Source organism: Archocentrus centrarchus, chromosome 13 (assembly GCF_007364275.1).
Source record: "Archocentrus centrarchus isolate MPI-CPG fArcCen1 chromosome 13, fArcCen1, whole genome shotgun sequence".
NCBI classification, from domain to species: Eukaryota; Metazoa; Chordata; class Actinopteri; order Cichliformes; family Cichlidae; genus Archocentrus; species Archocentrus centrarchus.
Window position 1 is genome coordinate 33,927,360 of NC_044358.1, and position 25,220 is coordinate 33,952,579.

Here is a 25,220-nt window from a genome sequence, read left to right on the forward strand (position 1 = left end):
TCTCTCTCCTTTAGTCTGTGTTTTGCCCCATCTCTCTATGCTCTCTTTCTTCTTTTCTCTTTCCCCTCATCCCTCAGCCAATCGTGGCAGATGGCTGCCCCTCCCTGAGACTGGTTCTGCCGGTGGTTTCATCCCACTGTCACCAAGTGCTTGATTGTTGGGGTTTTCTCCAATACTGTAAGGTCTTTTCCATACAGTATAAAGCAACTTGAGGTGACTGTTGTGGTGAATTGGTGCTAAATATATAAACCCGAATTGAACTGAACGCATTTCAATAATACAATGTAAATCCTTGTTATTTGTCCTCATTTTGCTACCAGAAAGAAGCTGAGCACTTCAGACGGCTTCTTCGATCTCCAGAGATTGTGCAAGAACTGGATCGTAACTCATCAGCTAAAGGAAAAGCCTCCAAGCAACTCACATGGGATGCTGTTTTCAGGTAATATGCCTTGGAATATTTGCAGTTGTATAAATGTGCATAAGAGGTACTTCCAGAGGAGGTGCTATTTTCTACCTTTTTGTGACAGTAGGGGTTGGTCTGATCTCATCATCTTTTCATCATATAAGCTTCATTTTACTTCAGTTTTTTTTTTGCATCATCTACAAAGTTATTTCATAAAAATTTGCTCTCATTTCATATTTTTACAATCAATCCATCCATCCATCCATCCATTTGCTTCCACTTGTCCTGTTCAGGGTCGCGGGGGGGCTGGAGCCTATCCCAGCTGTCATAGGGCGAGAGGCAGGGTACACCCTGAACAGGTCGCCAGCCTGTCACATGGCCAACACGGAGAGACAAGCAACCTTTCACACTCTCATTCACACCTATGGGCAATTTAGAGTAGCCAATTAACCTAACCCCAATAAGTGCATGTCTTTGGAATGTTTGGAAACCCACACAAGCACAGGGAGAACATGCAAACTCCACACAGAGAGAGGGAGAGGCCTGGGCCAAGGTGGAATTGAACCCAGGCCTTCCAGATGTTATTCTAACTGTGAGGGAGCAGTGCTAACCACTGTGCCACCATGCTGCCATATTTTGCAATATGCTTGTAATTCATCAAGGATTTTAGTTAAAGTTAGGTTAAATTATCTACCAGAACAAATGGCTTATGTTTAAAAAAAAAAAAAAAAAAAAAGATCTATTCTGCTTTGCACTTCCTGCATCAGGTTTCTGCAGCGTTATGTCCAGAAGGAGACGGAAAGCAGGCAATCCAGCAAATCCAATATCACTGCAACCATGCAGGCCACGCGGCAGAAGAAGATGGCTGAAATATGTAGCCTGATCAAATACTTCATTCGCTGTGCAAATAAACGTAAGTGCGTGAGTAGGTTGCAATTTATTACAATTTTAGATGAATGCCTGACGTAACAAATTAGAGAATGTTATTATATATTTATATTTAAAGAGGGTCTTTCATTACTTCATCAGACATAGTGGAAAACATGTTGAATAAACTGCAGGGACTGCAGTTAGAGTGTCCCCTTCTTCCTCTAGGTGGGCCTCGTCTGAAGTGCAGTGAGCTGCTGAAACACGTGCTGGAGGTTCTGCGGAGTTCATACTGCTGTTCGACCTTCGGCGAAGATTATAGCAGCCTCCTTGTAAAGGACATCCTCTCTGTCCGCAAGTACTGGTGTGACATCACCTCACAGCAGTGGCAGAGTCAGTGAGCTGTTTGTCTAGAAATATGTGGAAATTCATATGCGTATATGTTGAGTTTTATGATTTTACACATCAAGAAGCCAATGAAAGTAAGAATTGATGGATTTGTGTTTATTTTTTGACCCTTAGGTCTTTTGGAGTTATACTGTGACTTGTTCAGCTCTTCATCCAATTCCATCAACCGTGTTTTGGTGAGCAGAGTGATCCACACAGTGGTGAGGGGCTGCTGCATGCAGACCGATGGATTCAATGACATGCTATTCAGCTTTTTCCCCAAAGCACTGCTTAATGTCAGGTGAAAACTTTTAACGCTGCTTCTGTTTTGCAGTGAATAAATGTTCTGGTATTACTCATGCAGTAAAGTGATGAATGTAATAATTATGTATTTATTGTTTTACAAAATCGTATTAGGCAGGAAAAACACCTGACTGCTTTGGAGCACCTCGTCTCAGCTCTGAACGTCTTCTTGAGATCTGCAGCTATGAGTTGTAGGATGAGGGTGTGTCGACTGGGAGAGGAGCTCCTGCCTTCTGTATTGTATGTCTGGGCAGATATGAGGCCCAGTACTGCTCTCAAAGAAGAGATTGTGGAGTTCTTCAACCTGCAGATTTGTGTCCACCACCCCAAAGGAGCCAAGACACAGGACACAGGTTCTTTTTGGTTTTCTTGCTTTTTAAATGTTTGTTTCGGTGGTTGTCAATCCTGTTGTTAGTATTCGATGGACAGGCATTATTGTGGGATCTACACTCACTGAATATGGCAGCAAAAGTCATAGCATCCTATTTTTCCTATATTCTATTATTCTTCTGTAATCCAACTGGAGTGAGCCTGTGTGAATTGTAGCCTCAGTTTCCCTTTTTTTAACTGTCAGGAGTGGCACCCGGTGTGGTCTTCGGCTGCTGCTGTAGCCCATCACTTTCAAGGTTCAACGTGTTGTGCTTTCAAAAATGCTCTTCTGCATATCTTGGTTGCAACGAGCGGTTATTTGAGTTACGGTTGCCTGACTATCATCTCCAAGTAGTTTGGCCATTCTACTCTGACATCAGTAAGGCATTTTCACCCAGAGAGCTGGATATTCAGACCGTTCTCTGTAAACACTAGCGATGGTTGTGGGAAAGTGCCAGTAGATCAGACCCACCCTGCCTGGCACCAACAATCATACCACATCCAAAGTCACTTCACTCACCTTTCTTCCCTATTCTGAGGCTTAACTTGAACTTCAACAGCTCATCTTGATCATGTCTACATGACTAAATGTATTGAATTGCTCCCATGTGATTGGCTGAATAGATGTTTTTGATAATGAGCAGTTGAACAGGTGCACTTAACAAAGTGTATAAAGCTCAAATTTCACCACCAATGAAAGCTCTCAAGAAGATCAACTGTGTTTTCGAGTGGTAGACGCTGTGACAAACAATAATAATAATAATTAAAAGGGAATTCAACTGCAATGCACCAGTCTTTCAAATTTCATTGCTTAAAACCTCAAAAATACAGTTCAAACCTGTGGCTGAACTCAGGGTTCACTTTCACAATTGGTGGCAGAATACAAAATCACAATTTAAAGGTCATGAACTAGAACATTTAAATTTCCTTAAAGAAACAACCAATAATGGGTGGCTCCTTTCTCTCATACTGCAGGTGCACATGCTGAGGACTGGCCCAGGTGGCAGAGTCTGCTGTACAACCTATATGAAGCTTTGGTCAGGGAGATAAGTCACATAGGCAGCAGAGGGAAGTACGTAACAGGGACCAGACACATAGCTGTCAAAGACAATCTCATTGAGCTCACAGCTGACATCTGTCACCAGGTGAGAAAGACAAAACTTCACGTATGCTTCAGAGCACATCACAATCAGAAGTTCAGTAAGGAAGCTTAAAAGAGTTGAATGTCTGGACGATTTAAATCTTTAAATTCTCTTGAATTTCTTGCTTGCTGTAGCTGTTCAGTGATGACAGTGACACCCATATCTTGGAGGTCACCCAGGCCTCCATCAGAGCCACACAGATGGGCAGTCCCACCCACGGAGCAGCCAGCAAGCGCCGGCGTATTGAATTGGGCTGGGGGGTCCTCCGTGACCATCTGCAGCCTCAGCACAATGACTTTGATGTCATACCGTGGTACGATAATCACGACACAATTAATATAAACGCGTTTATTAATTGTAAAGTAGTCACTGTCTTTCTTGATTATTTTATGGCACCTCAAGTATGCCTTGAGACGTGGAAGTTTGCTGTTTTCCTTAACTTCAGCGTCACGTAAAGACACTCCCATCTTTCATTTCATCTCACAGGCTACAAATCACCACTGTGCTCACCTCCAAGTACCCATCTATGGTACCTGGCCAGGAGCTGGTCTTGCTGCTGTCAGTGTTGTACCAGCTCCTGGCCGAGCAGCGGAGAGGAGAGAGGGGGTTATATGTGCTTCGCTGTCTGAGGGAGGTGGCCACGTGCCAGGCCTGCTACCCAGAGAGAGCCCAGGTCCACAGGATGGAACTGGGGAAACTCTGGGTTAAGGTATGGGTCCTGGCAGTGCGTGGGGTCAGCTCGCCCCAGACAGAGCTCCTTAGCCTGGACCTGCTGTCCTCCATCATCCAGGGAGGACTGATCAATATGGACAGAGAGTTTTGGAAGCTTTTCTCTGGATCTGTTTGCAAACCATCCAAGTGAGTTCTGTCCTTTCTCATTGCAGTGGTAGTTTTAGTTAATATTATAAAAGCTGTTTATATGATTCGATTGTTTGCACATTTATTTGCCATGCAGGAGCGCTGCACTGTGTCTTGCCCAGGCCCTGCTAAAGTGTCCAGTCCCAAAAAGTCTCATCTCAACATCAGGCTGGGACTTTGTGGGGGCCATAGAAGGATCTACATCACCTAATCTGAAGGAGACTCTCATAGTTTGGATGCTGATGAGTGACCAGAGTGATGAGATGGAGGATAGCTCCAGACCTCACCCCATCATTTGCAGGTTGGCACTTTGCTACTTTTCCCTGTTATTTGCGTTTCATCCCAGTCTAGTACTGATAAACTGATATAAATCCTCAGACTTGTTAATATTTTTGCTTTCTAAATGTTTCTGGATGGTTTCTGAGTATTTAGTCTGTCTATTTTTGTATGTAATTTTAAGATAAAGCTCTGATAAACACATTTTTATTATGGGTTTTCTTTTTAATTGCAGAGACTTTCCACACAATCTAATAGCGAACATCTTGGTCTCCTTGACTCTGAAGGATACCAGAGTTGGCCTGAAGTTTTTGCTGGGCACTTATGGTATAGAAAGGTGAGGTGAAGCGATCTTGTTTCCTAATTTCAACTTCTTTTAGCTTTGTATATGGTTTCTAGCCATAATTCTTAATATACAGCTGGTTTCTGCACTGCATCAACTCTCTTTGCTTTCTCTGTAATTATCGCTTTTGGAATAAAACCCTCTTTGCAACTCCTTCCTTTTAAAGTGCCTTTTCTCAAGAACAAATATCTTCCGATGCCAAAGACAACCTGGAACAGATCGAGAGACTGTACCAGCAGTTCAGCTTCAACGCGTTACCGTCAGAGGTCTGCAGATGTGACGAGTCAGTGAGGGCGGCATCGGCCGACGGTCAGTTTGCTGCCGTCCCTGGCCTCAGAAACAAGTTGGAGCAGTCCCTGCTTTGCGTGGCTGACAATTTACTCAATTGCTTCTCTCCTGAAGTGAGTTGAAGTTCATGTGTGTGCGTGTATGTGTGTTGTCTTGCACAGTGACACACTGACATTTATTGTTTTGGACCCTCTGCAGTCTCAGTCCACCCCTCCAGAGTGTCTGGTGCGTTGTTTTAGTCAGATGACCGGTGTTTTGGCAGCTTACGTCTCCACTGGGTTTCTAACTGAGGAGGAGGCCTGCCACTCACAGCTCTTCACTAAAGCAAAGGTAAGCAGTTATCTATACTCCTAAAGTCTGATTAGAAGTCGGCTGAGAACCCTTGCTTTTCTGCTCCTTATTCCAAAATAAAAGTTGAAATGAAACATGAACCTTAACTTTCAAGTTTTTGGGGCTGTTCTTGTTGGTAGACCCTGGCCCAGGACTTCAGCGAGTTTGTTTCTAGTGTGAAAGTGAAGATGACAGAGGAGGGGACCATGAGCACTCTGAGGTCTGTTATGAAGCTGTGCACACAGTCTGCCAGCAGAAAAACCAAGGTGACAAAAGTTTTCCTTTTAGAAAAACATCTGTATCTTTTTTAAGTCAAAGTCATCCACTGACAGCTGATATTAAATGTGTTTGTGCAGGACAATGTTTGTCCCGCCTCCTCTGGTTTGTTTATAATGATTCTGCCGGCCAGCCTCCTCAGTGAGCTGGCAGAAATCTGCAAACTGTTGGTGAGTATGTCACAGATTATAGATGTTGGTGGAGCAAAGACAGAAAAATGACTAACTTAATTTATCACCTTGTTAAAATAACGTCCTAAGTCATTTTTTAATGAAAGTTTTATTTTTGCCTAAATCATGTAGATTTCTATTTTTCATTGAGTTTTTTTTTTTTTGGTCTTTTCTGAAAACCCTAAAAAAAAAATGACTTAGGCCATTATTTTAACAAGGTGACAAATGAAGAACAGGGCGCAGGCTTGTTGAATCAAGCTCCCTTCTTCGCCTCTTCAGATAAGCAGTGCAGTCAGAAGAGTGAGTGCTGTGGATGAGGATAATCACATGGAAGATGAGTGGGAAATGACCAGAGCTCCACAGGGCCATGATGTTGATTTGTTTGATGACGGTGAAGAGCCCCAGAGTAGCACCAGTGGGAACCACAGGCCCAAAGGAGACAACACTGACGCTTCATGTGGCCCAGGTAAGTGGAGTCCTGAACTCATTTGTTCCTTTCTTTAAAAAAACAAACAAACTCAGTAATGGTTCATGTTTACTGAAGCACCTGCTACAGAGATTATTATTATTTATAGAGCAAATAGGCAGAATTTCACATATGTACAGCAGCCAGTGTATTTCACTGATGGATCACCATGTGCTACCACAAATAAGTCTTGCTTACGTCATTCAAAAAGATGTGATGTATTGAGTAGGTTGAATCAACCAGACACTAACGAAGTCGCTCATCATCTCATCGGTGGATAAAAAAAATGCACAACATTATTCTCGCCTCCTTGCAGGTGCGAAAAGCCTTCTAGCAGACAATCATCTGGCCCAGCAGGACCTGGCGCTCCTCGCAGTGTTGGAGTTCCTGTGTGAGTGCGGCTCCGTCCAGCCCGTCCACGGTCTGCTTTTCAAACCGCAAGAGGTGCGACGCAGGCTGCTGCTGCTAGTGGAGCAGATGGACTTCAGTAAAGCCCTGCACCTTAACATGGTGGGTAGCAGCTAGTTTGGAGGGTCAGGGTTACCGTTACCGTGGCAAACACTTACGTCTGGTTCTCTTGTAGTATCTCATCCTGTTGAAGAAGCTTCCTGCCGAGGACTCGCTCTCTCCAGAGGAATTCGACTCACTGCTCCGTCCTCTGGCGTATGAGCTTTCTGGTTGCTATTGCCAGAGCATTTGTTAATCACATTCAGTCTGCCCAACGTGACTTAATGTGTTGGTGGTGATAAAAGGATCTATTTGTTGCTGTGTTCACAGGGACCTGTGTTCTCTATATCGTCAGGACCAAGAGATCTGTGCTGCTGTACTGATGAGTTTGTTACCCTCCATAAAGAGCCTGGGCAAAACCCATCACATGCCTGAGGAGATGAAACATGTCCAGGGATCCTTGCTACAAGTGGTGTCTGGATTCTGGTTAGAAGCATGTTTTTACACCATGAATAGATGGACTGACTGTTCTTTAAAATAAACCTCTTAAAATGAAGAATCTGCATGCTATGAGGAGTCCTTGATAGAGGAAAATCAAGTGTAAAATGACCTTTCTCTGGAATGTGAAATTCTATTTTTTAAGGGATAGCTACAGTATTATACTCTGAAACATAAATGCGTTGTTTTCTGTGTAAGTCTACGCATCCCCAGTCAAAACTATTGCTAATGCTCCCGTTGTGCTGTGTTTCAGTATCCTGAGCCATACGGGAAAATGCATGGCAACTGTGCGAGCTGCTTTAGTGCAATGTCTGGTTGCTCTCCTGGAGGTAAAATCTGCAATTAGGCAATAGTGCTGCTATTGGTATTGCCTGTAAGACTGTCTCATTACTACAGCAACTTTCACTGTTTTATTTGTAAAATAGTTTAGTCTAACGCTCATGGATGATCACCAAAACTGAGGCTATAGAATGAGAAATGTAGAGCACTGCTTTAATATCATGATATAAAGGCATCCTTTTTATTTGTCCTTTTAACATTTCCGTTTGGTTAGGCTGACCCATGTTGTAAATGGGCCGTCCTTAGTATCAGAAGGTCTGACACGGAGGAAGACTGTCCTGTGTCTGCTGTCCTTCCATCTCACCTCGCAGACACCCACCACCAGGTCCGCATGCTGGTGGCCGTTTCATTGGAGAGGTGCGGTTCAAACTCTGGCTACTAATAAACATAAAACTAAACCAAGATGACACAGATGGATATGTGATCACTGCTATCGCGTCTCCAGGCTGTTTCTGGACATGAGCTCGGAGCATCCAGATAAGAGGAAAATGCTGCCACTAAAACACCAACGGAAAGCCTTTGAGACCATTTACCTGAAGGCTCAGGAGGGGATGAAGCTGCCGGTAAGATCATATTTGTTTTATATGCTTTTATTTCCCCCTCATGTTTTAGCAACCTTAACATGTGGTGTTTGCGCAATCACACACAGAGAAGCAGCTCTTCGGAGGACCAGGACGACGAGATGTTCAACCGCAAGGCCTCCCTGCTAAAGAGCTTGTCTGTTGTGCTGTGTTGTAGCCCTGTGTGTGAAAAACAGTCCCTGTTTGCACTCTTCCAGTCTTATAAAGAAAATAATATTGAAGAGCAGCTCATAAAAAAGGTAACAATTTAAGGTCTTGATGCAAGTAAAACTTTGGATAACTACTGATACTTGAGTGAACTTTTTGAGATTAAGAGCCCTTGGTATGTCACTGTATAACCTAAAAACATGAAGCTGCCCCTTTCAAACAAACAAACAAAAAAAACCCTCTGAAAGCCCAGAGTGACATGAATTGTTTCTGTCCACTTTTTAACCACAGATGTTGTGCAGCGTCTCCAGAGCGCTGGGCTACAAGAGCGTAAAAACATTTGTCAGCTCTCACCTGAACTACTTGGTGGCTGAGTGGCTCGCACAGAGACAGTCTGATGACCGCTACACTCTTGGATCTTTCCCCTACAGTCTCCTGGACCATGACACAGTCAAAGATTTCTATAAGTGAGAAAATAAGCTCTTGTTTTGTTTTTTTTAAAACCTTCATTTAAATATGGCTCACTGAGTTACTTTCCCTTGTGTAGTCAGTCTGCTGTAGTTACATTAAATCAGACACTGCAGATGGTGTTATTTTTAGGACCCACTGTATGAAGACAATTGTGATAGAGTGTCCTTTTCCAATATCCTTAAAGCTCTTCCTCCCCGGTGCTGATCCCCCGCCTGGTCTTCCTGGATGACTTTGAACAGTTGAAGTCTATCGGCAGGTGTCTCGAAAAGGACTGGAGGGACTTATTGGCCGACTGTTTCCCCAAGATCATGGTCAACATTTTGCCATACTTTGCATTGCCGGGCCAGGACTCGCAGGTTGCACAGCAGAGAGAGAAGGCCCACAAGGTGTACGACCTGCTCAAAGATGCCAGCTGTCTGGGTAAACAGGTAACGCCAGCTTTTATCTACAGTGCATCTGCAGTCAGACTCCTGCTTGTCAGTACTAAGATCTGAGAAAAGGTTATCAAGGTCACAGGCTTGACTGAGCGTGCCACAGTTAAATGATACATATTCTTTGCTCTAAAACTCAAATTCTCACATTTGAAAATGTGTCCACAGCAAATCGACAGCCTGATCCACAGTAACCTGCCGGACATTGTAGTGGAACTGCTCATGACTCTGTATGAGGGAAGTGGAGCTGAAGGAGACACAGCAGACCTGAAACGCTTTATTGGGTAATAAAAAACAAATATTTTCTCTGGTAGTGTTATTTATTTATTTTTTTTAAAGTATGTTAAAAATGGAAGTTAAAATGTCCGTTTGATGTCTCTCAGAGAGTTAGACCCTGTACCAAATCCCCCGTACTTCAGCTCATATGTCATCAAAGCTACACTGGACTACCTCAGCAAGTGCCACAGTGCCAACCACAAGTCACTGGTAGCCATTCTGTCAAAAATCCCGGTATGATGTCTCATATATTGTCAGCCAGTCAAACTTTTTTGGGAAATGATCACATTTTCTCTATATTTTCTTTTATATGCAATAATGTTACATCTTCTGTGCTGTAGATTTCTATCCAGAGGACTCTGCTCGCCGTGTGTGAAAGAGCAGAGGAGACAACCAACAGCTACGAGCGTCACCGCATCCTCCTCATGTACCATTTGTTTGTCAGCCTGCTGCTCAGGGAGGTGAAGGACGGTCTGGGAGGAGCCTGGGCCTTTGTTCTCAGAGATATAATCTACACACTCATTCACCATATTAACAGCAGGTCGGTGCACTCGCAGGCAAACCTACACATGCATGATGTGGGATACTCAATTAGCGCAGAGGGCAAGCTTTCAGATTAATAGGATTATTGGTCCATGGACTAAACCTGAACTCTATTATTCAGTCTTAACCAGGCATTACAGCTCCACTTGGCTAATTGGCAAAAGCAACATGAGTGCATAGCTAATTAGCGTATCATTAGATTGCATGCATTACCGTGAATGTTCTTGATAAAAATGGGTAAGCAGACACTCAAACTGTGTCATTTACCACACAAAAAATTGGCTAAATTTTCCCACCTTAGCTACATTAGTGGGGCAGTTTTAGTGGGACTGGGTTTCAGACATTTCTCACACATTGTGCTTTACGTGCATGAACTTGACATCTGCATGCTCTGTTTTCCTCCCAACCACAGATCAGTTCAGTGTGATGAAGTTTCTACCCGAAGCCTCTCTCTTTGCTGTGACCTCCTCATGTCTGTGTGTCGGGTGTCACTGCAGTTCTGTGATGACGCTCTGGACTGCCACCTACAGGTCATCATTGGAACTCTAACTGCTCAGGTGACCAGCCGACCCTCTATCTCACAGCAGGTAAGTGACTTACATGCCAGAGCGTGCTGTGCTAAATGTACTAGTGTACTACTTGATGATTATTTTTTTATTAACATAAGTATTTTATTATGCATCATCTTTGGAAGGTGCACACAAATGCAGTAGTATGTGTTTAAATGTTTCCCAAATTTGCAGCTTGAGGCCACTAAAGTAAGATGTTTAAGTGCATGTGTTTGTAGTTTAATAACTTTAAATCACCACCTTTCTTAAGTCATGGCGATTTTAGACATAAAAAAATTATCCTAAAAACACAAAATGTATTTTGGTGCCATTTGTGCACAGCTGTGAGGATGTTTGCTAATGTGTAACTTAACAAACTCTGGTTTATTTTGTCTTAGAATAACTGTGGTATCTGTTCAGTACCCATGATTTTTATTCTGAATTCTCTGCCCTGAAGGTGCTCAGTCTGCTGCAGTTCCTTGTCATAGAAAATCAACAGAAGTTAAAGGAATCCATCAGCAGGTTGGAGCCTTTCCCTGATATCCCTGAATTCAGAGAGCTGCGGTCTGTACAGCACAAACTCAAATATAACGCTGGCGCCTTCACTCTGAGACAGGTAACAGCAACAGATACATGTGTAAACGCAATATCTGTGTGTTGAAAGTTCATTTAGATCTTCTGTCATCATCTTGATGCAAAATGAGAACCAGCTGGGCCACCTTAGCATTTTTTTTACATGCTACAGAGTGTGAGAGTGTGAGGGAACTTTAATTCATGTTTCCCTTCTACAGGAGATCGCCCACTTCCTATCAGTGACGTCCTGCGACTGCTTACCTCTGACTAGGCTCGAAGGCTTAAAGGAACTGACCAGACAGCTGCATGACAACAAGGGACAGATCAGAGAGCTTCTCAAAGAGTGCCATGGTGTGATGCTAAAGGAGGGAAAATGGTCTCTGCATGAAAACGTTTTCTAACTGTGTCGTCCTTTTTAGCCGACCCGACCGACAGTGTGCTGGTGAAGCTGGTCCTCAGTCTCCTGCAGCTCTGTAAACTAGCAGCCAACCACCCTGGAGGAGCTGACATTCTGGGTAAAAATATCAAGTAACTTTTACAGAAACCCTAAGTTGTGTTGTCCTCCATGTCAACAGTTTGCGTAGTTTCAGTTTTAGCATTACTTTCAAAGTGCAAACCTCCTACTGCAGAGGCTGCAGGCAGCTGTCTAGGACAACTGGGTCCAGTGGATTTTTCCAATATCGCCCTTCTTCATGGCAGAGACCCTCTGTATGAAAAGGCTGTTTCCCTCTTCACCTCCACTGAGTCACAGTGTCTTTACATCGTCCTCAACTGCATGAACAACGCACTCACTCAGCAGCGGTATGGTGATTCCTAAAATTCTGTAATTGTTAGGTTCACACATATGACTGTGGAAATGTTGATGTGTTCTGTGCTGTGACTGTCAGAATCGAGGTGAGACGGGCAGCAGCTCAGTGCCTAAAGAACATCCTCGCAACTCAGTCTGGAGTCGACTTCTGGGAGCAACACAAAGACAACAGAGACCCCATGCTGGCTTACCTCAATCCGTTCAGAACAGCCAAGAACAAGGTGGGTTTTAGGTGTGTGTGTGTGTGTGTATTACCTCACAAGAGCTGCAAGCTCAGTTTATATGTGTGCATGTTATTACTGGCTGTTGTCCTCGGTCAGGTGGCTGCCGTGGCTGCTGAAAAGAGCACAGATGCCAGAGAAAAGCTGGAGAGCCAGGAATTTTGGATTCCCCAGGCGGGCAGTCATAGCAGCTGGTTGAAGGCTCTGTGCACGGCGCTGTTAGACAGCGGAGGGGTCAGGTGCGACGCTCTGCTTTTGTCCCGACCACTCTGTCTGGTGAGCACATGGAAATTATCTTAAGAACTTTTTAGAAGTCGATCAACTTCACTCAGCCTTAATTCTGTACTTTTTAATATAAACATTTCAAGCAAGGAAGAGAAAATAAATTTTCAACATATCCAATAATAATATAGGCTGACTGGGAGGGACTGATTTGGGGGATTACTCGCATCTTCATTATTCATTCAGTAGAAGCCACTTCTTGGATTACTTTTAACTTGTGCTTTTTTATTATTAACAAATGTTATTTAACATTTGTAGTCTACATTCAGTCACATACTGAATGTTAATACATATTAAAGATCCATCCTACTTCACCTTATTCCCTTATTCCCTCCTTCTGTCTCTCTCTTTGATTCTCCATGATTCTCTCCATCTTTAGGTGTGGGTGGACTGCTGTCAGAGGTTACTGCCTCTCATCATTCACTCCATTCTTCTGGATGACTCTGATGGGTCATTTAGGGAGTTGCTCTCCTCCCACATTCAGGACTTTTTCAGCTTCTGCTGTAGAAGTGCTCAGGCCTCAAGTCGCTCCACCACTCCTCTCACCTCTGACTCTGGTGAGTCTGTGACAATTAATAATGATCTTTTTGTTCTTTTCCTGATGGTTTGGTACATTTTATTTCTTATACTCTCTATACTCTTATAACGGTGAATGGTAGATAATATTCAGGAGTTTGCATGTTTTTGTTTGCTTTGAGGTAAGCATCTATTTTATTCTTTACAGAGTCCGACACTGCCAGCCAAGGCGTGTATGATAAGACCTCTCTGCGTACCATGCTTGCCGTGATTGACTATCTAAGACACCAACAGAGGCCACTGGAAGCTGGAAGGTTTTTAATCAAATATTATTCAGATACTGTTTGGACCTCCTCTTGCCTCTGCCCTAGCAAAAGTGTGCATGTCAAGCCTTGGAAATAAATTGGGTATCCTTCTTGCAGTAACTCCTGTGGCACAGTGTGCGACTCAAACTTCTGGCTGGAGCTGAACTACCTGGAGGTGGCCAAGGCCGCTCAGTCCTGCTCAGCTCACTTCACCGCTCTGTTGTACACCGAGATCTATGTGGACAAGATCAAAGCTAACATGGAACAAAGTCGCAGGTATGCAGTGGCTCGATGAAAACACTAATGTAAATAATTAGAAGGTTTTATCCCATTTTCTTTTTATTGACCCATTATTTTCCACATCTGCAGAACCAAATCCAGAGCAACACGGAAAATAAATTTTGAAGGGAACAGCCAGACCTTCACCATCTCCAGCCTGACCGAGAAGAGCATTGAAGACACCAATATCAGTCTGCAGGTCTGTTCTTCATGTTAGATACATTGGAACATTGGCAGTTTTGTTTTCTATATATCTCTATATATCACAACTGTCGCATATTTGCAGGAGCTGCTGATTGAGGTGTATCGCAGCATTGGAGAGCCTGATAGTCTGTATGGCTGTGGTGGAGAGACCATGACCAGTCCCCTGACAAGGTAGAAAATTTTCACTAGAATCTTTCACATTATCAGTTCTTCCCTCCAGGATTCAGTCATTATCAGTCTTACTGATGTTTTGGCACATGAATTTATAGGATTCGCACCTATGAACACGAGGCCATGTGGGGAAGGGCCCTGACCTCCTACGACCTTCACTGTACTCTGCCTGAGGTCACTCGACAAGTGGGCATCGTGGAGGTATGATTGGTCTCATCTCCACAAACAAGAAGTTATATTATGGTGAAGCCTCCAGAGGCTGGTTTAGGTTTTCCCCATTTGCCTAAATTAAGATCTTTTGCCTCCTATATTAAGTGTCACTCTGTAACACAGTGCAATACAATCTCGTGCCAACAGGGTCTGCAGAACTTTGGACTAAGCAGCATCCTTGCCACCTACATGAGGGGTCTTGAGAGTGAAGGGGTTGAGTGGGGAGCTGAGCTGCGAGATCTTCGCTTTCAGGCAGCCTGGAGGAACACCCAGTGGGATTTTGAGCTGTCGGAAAGGTGAGGGGAGCATGTGCTGCACAAAACAAGACCATTATCTCACAGAAGGTAGAAGGTACACTTTATTTTTTCTCCATATATCTTGCTGTAACAGGAGTGAGAAATCCAATCCTGGCTTCCATGAATCTGTGTTTTGTGCCCTGCAAGCACTCAGGGACAAAGAGTTCTCCACATTTGATGAAACTCTGAAACAGGCCAGGTATGTTGGACAAAATGCCAGGTTTTACCCCCCCAGTGCAACGGCATTATTTCTGTGTTAACGCTTGTGCATTTCTACAGGGGTGCTGAGGTGGAAGAGCTCTGCAAAGGCAGTCTGGAGGCTGTGTCATCTCTGTATCCAGCTCTCAGGAACCTGCAGAGCATCAGTGAGCTGGAGAGTGTTAAACAGCTATTCTCCAGGTGACGCCAGTAAAAACATATCACACAGTCAGTAACACATGGCGCTCTCCTCAGGACTTAATGTTGATGTTTTGACTTTTTTTAAAATCAGACCCTTCTCAGATGTGGTCCTGAGAGAAGTTTACAGGCAGTGGCGGCAGCACTCCCAGCTCCTCATTGACAGTGACTTTGCTTTGGTGGAACCCATTCTAGCTGTTCGCTCTGTGGCCCACCACACCCTGTTATCCAGGGTGGGAGAGCCCGACAGCAGCCAGTACCTCACTTCTGTGCTCACTGACCACCTCATGGACCTCTGTCGGTTAGCTCGCAAGGCTGGAAACACACAGGTAGCATCCACATGTGAAGGTTTAACACAGTGTTTTCCTTTTATCTACTGAGTGAATATCGTATATGAAGGTTACTTGTAACATCTTAAGAGTGTTTTGAACTCTTTCTAGCTGGCAGAGCGTGCAGTCTACCAGATGAACCAGCATGCTGGCGGTGGGAGGACCTGGGCGTCGCTGCCCGTGTCTTCATGGCAGCTGGAGGAGGCCCAGGTGTTCTGGGCAAAGGGAGAGCAGGGTCTGGCTCTGGGCATGCTGAGACAGATGATACACAGCCTAGAGGAAAAGGTCAGACACACACAGTGTGCATTCCTTTTTATTTCCAGTTGTAACTAATGCAACATAGTAAGATTACATAAGCTAAATCCAAAATATCAAGATGGGCTATTGAGCTGTTTTGGTGTGTGCTGGACAGGTGGATTTAAATCCTGCTTTGGCACCGGTGTACACCGAGTGCCTCAGGCTGTGTGGTAACTGGCTGGCTGAAACCTGCCTGGAAAGTCCGGGAGTCATACTGGAGAAGTATCTGGAGAGGGTAAGAAGTGGTCAAAGCTTTATTAAAAGATAATGGGTCAGGATTTTGCCTTGTTATGGGACTTGAAATCAGCCAAGTTTAACCATTTTCACACATGCACAGTTCCTGAAATGAACAAAGTGGCTCCAGGTTAGAATTCTTTTCTGATATTTTGTTTTTGTGTCAATAAGGGTGGTCGAAACAGAAGTCTAAACACCCTAAAATACACTTGAATATATCAGCAATCCCTTAGAAAAATGAATGGGTTATTACCCATCAGCCTAGCAGCATGCAGTCACCCCGCACTCATGCACACACCCTCACATGAATAATTTATTTATGTCCAGATAAATTAGGAGTAGGCAAAGATATAAATATTAAGCTTTTGCAAGTTTACAGTTTATGCCCTCTGGCTATGGCGGAGTCATGTGGACAAAATTAAATAATTCATAGGTGTGTGTGTGTGTCTGTGTCATACATCTGAATCAGGTCACGCTGTTTTGTAGTGCAGTTTTTTTTTTTTTTTTGGTGCAGTAAGTTTGTTTTATTTTTTGGTGCTGACTTCTGTTTGTGAACATCCCTTTACTGCTGAGATTAATAAAGGTCTCATCTGTGCTCAGGCAGTGGAGGTGATAGAGGGGGAATCAGGACTTCAGGACTCCAGGCTCCAGAACCAGCGGACTGAGGCCTTCTTATCTCTGGCCCGCTTCTCTGACGCTCAGTACCAGAGCATCGACAAATACATGAAGTCGTCTGAGTTTGAGAACAAGCAGGCGCTGCTGAAGAAGGCCAAGGAGGAAGTGGGCTTGATGAGGGAGCATAAAGTGACCTCCAACAGGTTGATTTTCCACATTTACAGCTCAATCCTCAATCTCTAACCCAAATACATCAGATTTACGCTGAGGCCCAGCTCCACTCAAGACAAAGTGAAACACTATTTTCCTCTCACTTCCCAGGTACACAATAAAAGTGCAAAGGGAGCTGGAGCTGGATGAAAAAGCCTTGTCTAACCTGCAGATGGACAGAAAACGCTTTCTGTGTAAGGCTGTGGAGAATTACATCCAGTGCCTGGAGCAGGGTGAGGAGCACGACACCTGGGTGTTCCGGCTGGCTTCCCTCTGGCTGGAAAATGCTGCCATTAAAGATGTAAATGAGACGATGAAGGTTAGCAAAACATTTAAGTTTCTGTGCTGGATCTTGTAAATATTTGACAAAGCAGACGTTCAGTGCTTTTAATTTTCCCACCTGCTTTGTGTTACAGAAAGGGGTGAAACGGATCCCTTCCTACAAGTTTCTGCCTCTCATGTATCAGCTGGCTGCCCGCATGGGAACCAAGATGGCAGCTGGTGTCGCCGAGGATCCGGGATTCCACGAAGTCCTCAGTGATGTAACCCAGCACTTTATTTGTTAATGTGAACTTAAAACAGCGTTATATGGAAAGTTTGCTGCAGCCGTGTCCAGTTTATTATTTGTAATGATGATTTTACCATACCATACCATACCATCTTTATTTATAAAGCACTTTAAAACAACCACAGCTGACACAAAGTGCTGTACATTAAAACACAAATAAATAACAATTTAATAACTCTTTCAGGTTAAAAAAAAAAAAAAAAAAAATTTTGATTTTGATTAATTACTTTTACATGCAGTGTGAGTTATCACCTCAGTAGATTTGAGCTCTCGTCTCTCCTCATAGCTGATTTGCCGAGCATCTCTGGAGCACCCTCACCACACGCTCTTTATCATCTTGGCCCTGGTCAATGCCAACAAAGACGAAAATTTTAGCACATCCCGGCTGTCTAAGAGTGCTTCACGTCAGCCGTCACAATTTGATCTGGTGGGTCTGACATTTTTGTGCCTTTTTCATGCTAGTGCATTATTCTCTGGATAATATGGAGCTTAATTATGACATTTTGTTATTACATGACAGAAAATAATAAAACACATAATAGGGCCTCTTTAAAAAGCACAGTTTGTTTTTTTTGTTGTTAATAAACAAAGTTAATGCTCATGCAGGAGCGTTCTGATGTGGCTCGGAAAATCATCACCGCCATCAGGAAGAAGCGAGGCGAGATGATCCGAGGGATTGAACGTCTGTGTGATGCCTACATCACCCTGGCTTACATGGATGCCAGCAGGCACAAAACGGAGAAGAGTGAGTAGTTCATACACAAGGATTCAGGGATTTTTATCCTTGTTTCACTCACTGGCCACTTCATTGGGCACGCTTCCCTAGTAGATAGATTCAGCAAGGGGTTGGATATTGACATGATGCATTGCTGCAGATTCATGCCATGACAATACACTATATTGCCAAAAGTATTCACCCCCCCCCATCCAAATCACTGCATTCAGGTGTTCCAATCACTCCCATGGCCAAAGGTATAAAACCAAGCACCTAGGCATGCAGACTGCTTCAACAAACATTTGTGATAGAGCTGGTGTCACTGAGGTGAATCCGTGATGATTTGAGCTTTGTTACATGGTGTGTTATCCTGCTGGCAGCAGTTATCAGAAGATGGGTACACTGTGGTCAGCAACAATACTCGTGTTGGCTGTGGTGCTTAAACAATGCTCATAGGCCCAAGTGTGCCAAGAAAATGCCCCCCACAGCATTACACCACCATCTGATTGTGGCTGCAGAAATTAAAGACTCAGACCAGGCAACGTTTTTCCAAGTCTTCTGTTGTCCAGTTTTGGTGAGCTGTGTGAATTATAGCCTCAGTTTTCTGTTCTTAGCTGACAGGTGTCTGCTTAGGGGTCAACGTGTGTGTTCAAAAATGATCAATCATTTAATGACTTTGTAACTTATTAAACCATCAGTACATCCCTTGTGTCTGCCATTTTTCCATTATTTTTTTTTTTTGTTGTTGTTTTTAACCCTTAATGTTTGTAGTAAATGTCCGGCTTCTTATACAGCCTTTGTGTCCTTGTTTCATTTTAGAGGCTATTCCCATCCCCGCCGATCAGCCCATCGTCCAAATTAAAGATCTTGAGGAGGTCGTCATACCCACGATGGAGATTAAGGTGAAATACAGTTTAAGAAGTATATAGCTAGACCTTTGCTGCTTTCAGTGTTCATAAATAATTGATGAAGATAACAGTGGGGAAATATTTTGATTGATTGAATTTAATTTGAGGTTATTTGGATCATATTGTGTAAACAGGTGGATCCATCCGGCCGCTATGAAAACCTGGTGACCGTCAGGTCCTTCCGGCCCCACTATCACTTGGCTGGAGGAGTCAACCTGCCCAAGATCATTGACTGCGTTGGCTCTGATGGCAAGAGCAGGAGACAGCTGGTTAAAGTAAGCGTGCGTGTGTGTTTGTGTGTCTTACATGTGCTTTTGATGCCCTCGATAGGCGCAGGTGAGTTTGTTTCCTGATTAAAGTCGCTTTTTACTTCAGTTCGTTTCCATTTAGGTTCTGTGATTGCTAAAAATTAATCCAGTTTTTGTACCAGGACAAACACACTTTCACTCCTTTATAATGAAAACATCCTTCAGCAGACTGCTCTGTGTGTGTGTGTGTGTGTGTGTGTGTGTGTGTGTGTGTGTGTGTGTGTGTGTGTGTGTGTGTGTGTGAAAAGTCGAGAGAGTGTTTGCGTTTGCTGAAATATTTGACAGTCACGATGACACGTTTTCTTGTAACTTAATTTTGTATCTGTGTGTTTGTTTTATGTTAATATTAAACTTAATTGAAAAAGCTGTACAACAGAGAGAACATTAGCATGTCTTGAAATATATCAGCAGTATTATATTGTGCTTTGGCCTGCAAGTTTGATTAAGCTGTTGTATACCAAAATCACAAAAAAACAAAAATAGAGTTGAAATTGTGGGTCAATATACTTTTGTGAAAGAATGGGTCGCTCTCAGGAGCTCAGTGAATAGGATGATACCGTGATAGGATGCCACCTGTGCAGCAAGTCCAGACATGAAATTTCCTCATTACTAAATATTCCACAGTCAGCTGTTAGTGGTATTATGAGAAAGTGGAAGCGACTGGAAACAACAGCAACGTGAAATCATAGTGTGGTCAGCAGATGCTGAAGTGCATAGTGCACAGAGGTCGCCATCTTTTTGCAGAGTCAGTCGATACAAGCATCCAAGCTTCATGTGGCCTTCAGATGAGCTCAAGAACAGGGTGTAGAGAGCTTCATGGAATGGGTTTCCATGGCTGAGTAGCTGCATCCAAGCCTTACATCACCAAACGCAATGCAAAGCGTTGGATGTGTATATACACACGCGCACACACACACACACACACGATTTGTATATTTGTCTGTGGGTGTGGGTATGGGTGTATTTCTGATGGGTTCCTTGTTGGTCTGTTTTAATGTGTAAATGAACTTTTTAGTTAGTTAACTAGTTAGTTAACTTTTTAGCTTTTTCATTGTCTGTTTTTTTATCCCTTGATATCTTTCTGTACTTGTGAAGCCCTTTGAACCTCCTCATATGATATTGGGCTATACAAATGAACTGAATTGTACTGAAATGAATTACCATTCTGCCTGAGGTTTCACTTGTTTTGCCTAAACTAAGAGGGGTAGGTTGGGGGTATCCCAGTAAAGCATTGCATTGTAACAAGATGATGATAGTTGGTCACTTCACCTGTCAGTGGTTTTCATGTTATGATGGTTTGTGCCCTCTCCGTATGAACAGGGTCAGGATGACCTGCGACAGGACGCGGTGATGCAGCAGGTCTTCAGCATGTGCTCTATGCTGCTGCAGCGCAATACAGACACTCGCAAGAGGAAGCTCAACATCAGACGATACAAGGTTCCCCAAAAACACAAATCTGTGGCTCTGTTGCATATTTTTATTCAATCTCTTTCTCTCTTTATTGTTTAAAAAAACCCAACAACGCAACAAAAAAAAAAAAGCTTGTGCTCATATACTTGATTCCAGGTGGTGCCTTTCTCACAGCGCAGTGGCGTGTTAGAGTGGTGCTCTGGCACGGTGCCCATCGGGGAGTTTTTGGTGGATCCCATTAAAGGAGCTCACAAACGCTTCCGACCCCAGGACCCGACCAACCTAGCCTGCCGAAAGGAGATGATGGTATAATGTTGTTGAATGGAAAACATACAACACACCTAAAGGCAGTTACTAAGGAATTTGTTTGCCTTACGTCGCTTGTTATGGGTTCAAAGATTTGTCTGATACTCCGAAGAACTGCAGAAACCAAAGCTCACACCTGTAGTTTTTGTTTTGCTGTCACTACAGGATGCTCAGAGACTTGCGTTCGATGAGAAGCTGCGGCGCTACAACGACGTGTGCAAGAATTTCAGGCCGGTCTTTAGGTATTTCTGCATGGAACGATTCCTGGATCCTGCAGTGTGGATGGAGAAGCGGCTGGCTTACACTCGCAGTGTAGCCACCTCTTCTATAGGTACACCATCTGAGAATGTATATTATGTTCGCTCCATAGTATGTATTCTAAATACATAATGCCACATCCAAATGCACAACATATATTTGATGTGGCTTGAAACAAAAATTTTTTTTGCATCAGCTATTATTATTACGATGATTGATGGAACCTTCTTTGCTTTGTACATTAAACTTCACCTTTATTCTCTGCATATTAACATTTTGTTCCCAATGGATGGCCAGAGTTATGACAAAGAATTAAAAAATATGCATTTGCAGCAGTGTGTCATATTAGCTCCAAACAGTGATAGAATAATCATAAAAAACTAACTTCTGTTTTCCGCCCACAGTCGGCTACATCGTAGGTCTGGGTGACAGACACATCCAGAACATACTGATCGACGAACAGACTGCTGAACTGGTGCACATCGATTTAGGTCTTCTATTTCTTCTATTTCTTTGTATCCATTGAGTGTACACAAAGAAGTTCACTATTTATTCAGAAAAGGTTTTACCAATGTGGGTGTCACGTTTTCTTCTTTGTGTTTTTTGGTTAAGGTGTGGCCTTTGAGCAGGGGAAGATCCTCCCCACCCCTGAGACTGTCCCCTTCAGACTCTCCAGAGACATTGTGGATGGTATGGGCATCACTGGAGTGGAAGGAGTTTTCAGGAGGTTAGATCATGATTATGCTCAAAAGTTGCTATTTCATTATATTTCTAATGCTGCTTGCTGCTTCAATAAAAGGAGATAGAAGATTTTTTTTTCCATCTGCAGAGATTTATATTAGGCAGTATAACTCTGTTCTGGGACCAAGCTTTATCTGTCAAACAGATGGCCTCACGTTTGACTCTAGAATACTTTAGTATACAGAGGAGTTCAAGGTCGACTCAATTACTGTATGGTGCCCAGGTCCTGTGGCTGCACAACAAGCCCAAATCATCACCCCTCCACCACCGTGCTCACAGTTGGTATGAGGTGTTTGATATGCCTGATGTCATGTTCTTTCTAGAGAGAAGAAGCTTTTTCCTCACAACCATTCCACAGAAGCCATATTTGTTCTTTTTCTAATTCTCCTGTCATGAACTTTAAGTTTTAACATGCTAATTGAGGCCCGTAGAGTCTGAGATGTATTTTATTATGTCCCGATAGGAAAAACTTTAGAATTTCTTTTTTTTTGGACTACATAAGGCAACCGTAATGGCCTTTTTTTTGGCATAACTTATTCTTTCAATCACAATACTTTTTTCAGTCAGTCTTTAATACGCATTTTCTTCCAAATTTTAGCTCGGTAAGCTTCATGCTTAAAGTGATTTTCTAACTTCTGTCACAGCAAACTGCTGTTTCCATAAGTGAAATCTGAGCTTGAAAACATGCGGTCAGTCTGTGGTACATAAGAGTTTTCCCAGAAAATGCACTCTTCCTTTTTTTTGATTCCTCCAGGAAAGCTGATGAGCAAACTTCTTCATTAAGTTTGTCTCAAGTCATAGATTAAGATCTGTATTGGGCAATCTGTTGTGATTTAGCCGTGCAGTAGCATTTTACGCATTCAGTACTGTAAATAATCTGAACTCCGTCCGTCTTCTCCTTTCAGATGCTGTGAGAAGACGATGGAGGTGATGAGGAGTTCTCAAGAAGCTTTGTTGACTATTGTAGAGGTACATTCATGCGAGAGTTTACCCAAAGCCTACTTAATTGCTCTTAAATATCACGTTTTATTATTGAGTGGTGCCTTTGTCAGTTTCTGTGTCTTTGTGTGTGCTGTATAGGTGCTGCTGTATGACCCTTTGTTTGACTGGACCATGAACCCACTGAAAGCCTTCTACCTGCAGCATGACGAGCAGCAGGAGCTTAACGCAACACTAAGCTCCACAATGGGGGGAGATGACATAGACAACAACCGTAAATCCAGGTGATCAAGTAGAGGAGTGTCTGAATTTGAGCTGTTATGGTTGTGGGTTTGTTTTGTTTTATTGTAAAATCTCTTCCCCTCATACTCCTTCCAGCAGTGACAGTCAGAGCTTCAACAAGGTGGCAGAGCGGGTGCTGTTGCGGCTGCAGGAGAAGCTCAAGGGAGTGGAAGAGGGAACAGTACTCAGCGTGGGAGGGCAGGTCAACCTGCTCATCCAGCAAGCCATGGACCCCAAAAACCTCAGCAGACTTTTCCCAGGATGGCAGGCCTGGGTGTAGACTGGGGAAAAGTGATATCGGTGAAAAGTTTCGCCTGACCTGGAGTCTTGAAGATATTAAAAAGACCAAAGAACTCTGTGTGTGTCTGTGCACAGCCCAGTGTGGAGGGCTGACATGTTTCCTGTACATGTTTTATGTTTTACCCCGATGGATGTGAATGTTGATCAGGTTATGAAGTGATTGATTTTGCCACACATCCTAATGAATGTATAAATGTGAAATGCCATTTAAAGCCTTATCCAACCAGGATTTATTTCATTTCTCCTGATTATCGGTTAAAATGGTTGTTCTTTTCCTGCACAGTATGTAATGAGCTTTTCTTTTATACAAAAAGAATGATTTGTATATAGTTTCCAATTCAGCTGCTTTGTACCTCTCTGTAAAATGAGTACTGTATCATTAAATAAAACCAAAAGTATGCTGGCTTGACCAATGCATGCCATTTACACTTTAAAATCTTCTCTCTGTATTTTCTTGTCACTCATTCAATGTAACAGTACTCACTTTCCCATTCTTGCCCTGATAAGATACCAGTTTGGGGCCTCCTTTGTAGCAGTTTTGGTTCATAAAGCACTAAATGCTTTTAAAGGGTGCCAGGAATGGACTGCAAGCAGGTTTGTTTTTCCCCTGGGTTCCTGCACTGCCCCATACCATCACGGATGCTCCTTTGTAAGCCGTGCACTGATAAACCATTGTTTTTAGCCCAGAGGATGAAGCTTCTGTTAATTCCAGAAATATTTAGAAGTTCTGATTGGTCAGACCACGGGATAATTTTTTTTCTTTTGTTTTTTTTTACTTCACCTCATCGATCTTAAGTGAGCTGGAGCCCAGAGAGGACAAAAGTGTGGCTCAAGATTCACCCTGCACGACATTTGTGTTTACTGAATGCTACTCATGTGGTGATTAATACAACAGGATCATACCTGCTTTCTGTGCAGTGCCACCTGCGGATGCAACCATTCAAACTTAGTACTCTGTGTTTAGAGATTTCTCCAGATTCTCTGAATTATGGAGATAAATGGACTGGTTCTTATACAGCAGCTTTCTACTAAACTGAGCACTCAAAATGCTTTCTAATGCAAGTCTAATTTACCCAGTCACACAGCAATTTTATCTACACCTAAATGCTTTCTCACAATCTCACACTAATGAATGCATCGGGGGCAACTCAGGATTCAGCATCTTGTCCAAAGATGCTTCGGCATACAGCTGGAGCAGTCAGGGCTCTACCCCCTGAGCCACAGCCACCCAGCATGATGAAATCCACAAATTCTTTGAAACTCTTTTACAGAGTGGCGAATGTCTCCCCTCTTTGGGATGCTCTTTCTATCCCCATTCATGCTGTTAACCTGCTGACAGTTAACCTAAGTAGTTGTATTGATGCATCCAGGTAAGGAAGTGCCAGAAAGTTGATTTTGTTCATCTAGACGCAGCATGCTCGGTGGGAGAAGCATTTCATCACTCATCCAAGTGACTTCTGCAGTCAGAAGAAGGCACTTGGATGGCTGTTCCTGATATTTCCTCTGGAGGTTTTTGCAGCTTTTCCAGCTGTTTTGAAAGCAATAAGGTCAAAGTTTATACAACAGATTATATCATATTTAAGGTTTTCATAGATTTATTTTTGAATTTTTATGCTGTTTTCCCGAAGTAAAATAATTACTAATGATTGAATGCAGAATGGTGTATAAACACATGGAGAGTGAAAAGTGATGAGTGAAGAAGAAATGTCCAGTGCATCATGTGAAGCCCCCACAGGAATCTAAGCCTTCTGCAGCATAACTAGGGGGATAGTTTAGGGCC

At 43.2% G+C, this 25,220-nt stretch overlaps 1 protein-coding gene across 1 annotated transcript in view; it reads left to right on the plus strand.

The window, feature by feature from the left end:
- Window positions 1-23,849, plus strand: part of LOC115790061 (serine-protein kinase ATM-like) — a 25,556-nt gene extending 1,707 nt beyond the window's left edge. Inside the window, exons 3-63 of the mRNA XM_030743715.1 lie at window positions 321-439; window positions 1,171-1,316; window positions 1,499-1,663; window positions 1,793-1,958; window positions 2,075-2,313; window positions 3,305-3,474; window positions 3,606-3,784; window positions 3,958-4,329; window positions 4,427-4,630; window positions 4,841-4,942; window positions 5,115-5,349; window positions 5,435-5,566; window positions 5,707-5,832; window positions 5,923-6,012; window positions 6,292-6,478; window positions 6,795-6,988; window positions 7,062-7,141; window positions 7,256-7,411; window positions 7,677-7,752; window positions 7,977-8,119; window positions 8,208-8,325; window positions 8,412-8,582; window positions 8,782-8,957; window positions 9,146-9,389; window positions 9,561-9,676; window positions 9,776-9,902; window positions 10,010-10,209; window positions 10,624-10,798; window positions 11,217-11,375; window positions 11,551-11,683; window positions 11,752-11,847; window positions 11,962-12,133; window positions 12,220-12,361; window positions 12,461-12,637; window positions 13,023-13,200; window positions 13,368-13,473; window positions 13,582-13,740; window positions 13,834-13,942; window positions 14,030-14,118; window positions 14,217-14,319; window positions 14,476-14,624; window positions 14,719-14,823; window positions 14,904-15,023; window positions 15,115-15,349; window positions 15,461-15,634; window positions 15,762-15,881; window positions 16,481-16,698; window positions 16,817-17,024; window positions 17,122-17,247; window positions 17,560-17,700; window positions 17,880-18,018; window positions 18,808-18,890; window positions 19,031-19,171; window positions 20,525-20,641; window positions 20,771-20,920; window positions 21,086-21,251; window positions 21,583-21,669; window positions 21,791-21,905; window positions 22,825-22,888; window positions 23,000-23,142; window positions 23,237-23,849. Coding sequence (XP_030599575.1) covers window positions 321-439; window positions 1,171-1,316; window positions 1,499-1,663; window positions 1,793-1,958; window positions 2,075-2,313; window positions 3,305-3,474; window positions 3,606-3,784; window positions 3,958-4,329; window positions 4,427-4,630; window positions 4,841-4,942; window positions 5,115-5,349; window positions 5,435-5,566; window positions 5,707-5,832; window positions 5,923-6,012; window positions 6,292-6,478; window positions 6,795-6,988; window positions 7,062-7,141; window positions 7,256-7,411; window positions 7,677-7,752; window positions 7,977-8,119; window positions 8,208-8,325; window positions 8,412-8,582; window positions 8,782-8,957; window positions 9,146-9,389; window positions 9,561-9,676; window positions 9,776-9,902; window positions 10,010-10,209; window positions 10,624-10,798; window positions 11,217-11,375; window positions 11,551-11,683; window positions 11,752-11,847; window positions 11,962-12,133; window positions 12,220-12,361; window positions 12,461-12,637; window positions 13,023-13,200; window positions 13,368-13,473; window positions 13,582-13,740; window positions 13,834-13,942; window positions 14,030-14,118; window positions 14,217-14,319; window positions 14,476-14,624; window positions 14,719-14,823; window positions 14,904-15,023; window positions 15,115-15,349; window positions 15,461-15,634; window positions 15,762-15,881; window positions 16,481-16,698; window positions 16,817-17,024; window positions 17,122-17,247; window positions 17,560-17,700; window positions 17,880-18,018; window positions 18,808-18,890; window positions 19,031-19,171; window positions 20,525-20,641; window positions 20,771-20,920; window positions 21,086-21,251; window positions 21,583-21,669; window positions 21,791-21,905; window positions 22,825-22,888; window positions 23,000-23,142; window positions 23,237-23,420 — 9,216 coding nt within the window. The 3' untranslated portion in view covers window positions 23,421-23,849. The remainder of the gene's footprint in view (window positions 1-320; window positions 440-1,170; window positions 1,317-1,498; window positions 1,664-1,792; window positions 1,959-2,074; window positions 2,314-3,304; window positions 3,475-3,605; window positions 3,785-3,957; window positions 4,330-4,426; window positions 4,631-4,840; window positions 4,943-5,114; window positions 5,350-5,434; window positions 5,567-5,706; window positions 5,833-5,922; window positions 6,013-6,291; window positions 6,479-6,794; window positions 6,989-7,061; window positions 7,142-7,255; window positions 7,412-7,676; window positions 7,753-7,976; window positions 8,120-8,207; window positions 8,326-8,411; window positions 8,583-8,781; window positions 8,958-9,145; window positions 9,390-9,560; window positions 9,677-9,775; window positions 9,903-10,009; window positions 10,210-10,623; window positions 10,799-11,216; window positions 11,376-11,550; window positions 11,684-11,751; window positions 11,848-11,961; window positions 12,134-12,219; window positions 12,362-12,460; window positions 12,638-13,022; window positions 13,201-13,367; window positions 13,474-13,581; window positions 13,741-13,833; window positions 13,943-14,029; window positions 14,119-14,216; window positions 14,320-14,475; window positions 14,625-14,718; window positions 14,824-14,903; window positions 15,024-15,114; window positions 15,350-15,460; window positions 15,635-15,761; window positions 15,882-16,480; window positions 16,699-16,816; window positions 17,025-17,121; window positions 17,248-17,559; window positions 17,701-17,879; window positions 18,019-18,807; window positions 18,891-19,030; window positions 19,172-20,524; window positions 20,642-20,770; window positions 20,921-21,085; window positions 21,252-21,582; window positions 21,670-21,790; window positions 21,906-22,824; window positions 22,889-22,999; window positions 23,143-23,236) is intronic.
- The last annotated feature ends 1,371 nt before the right edge of the window (window positions 23,850-25,220 follow it).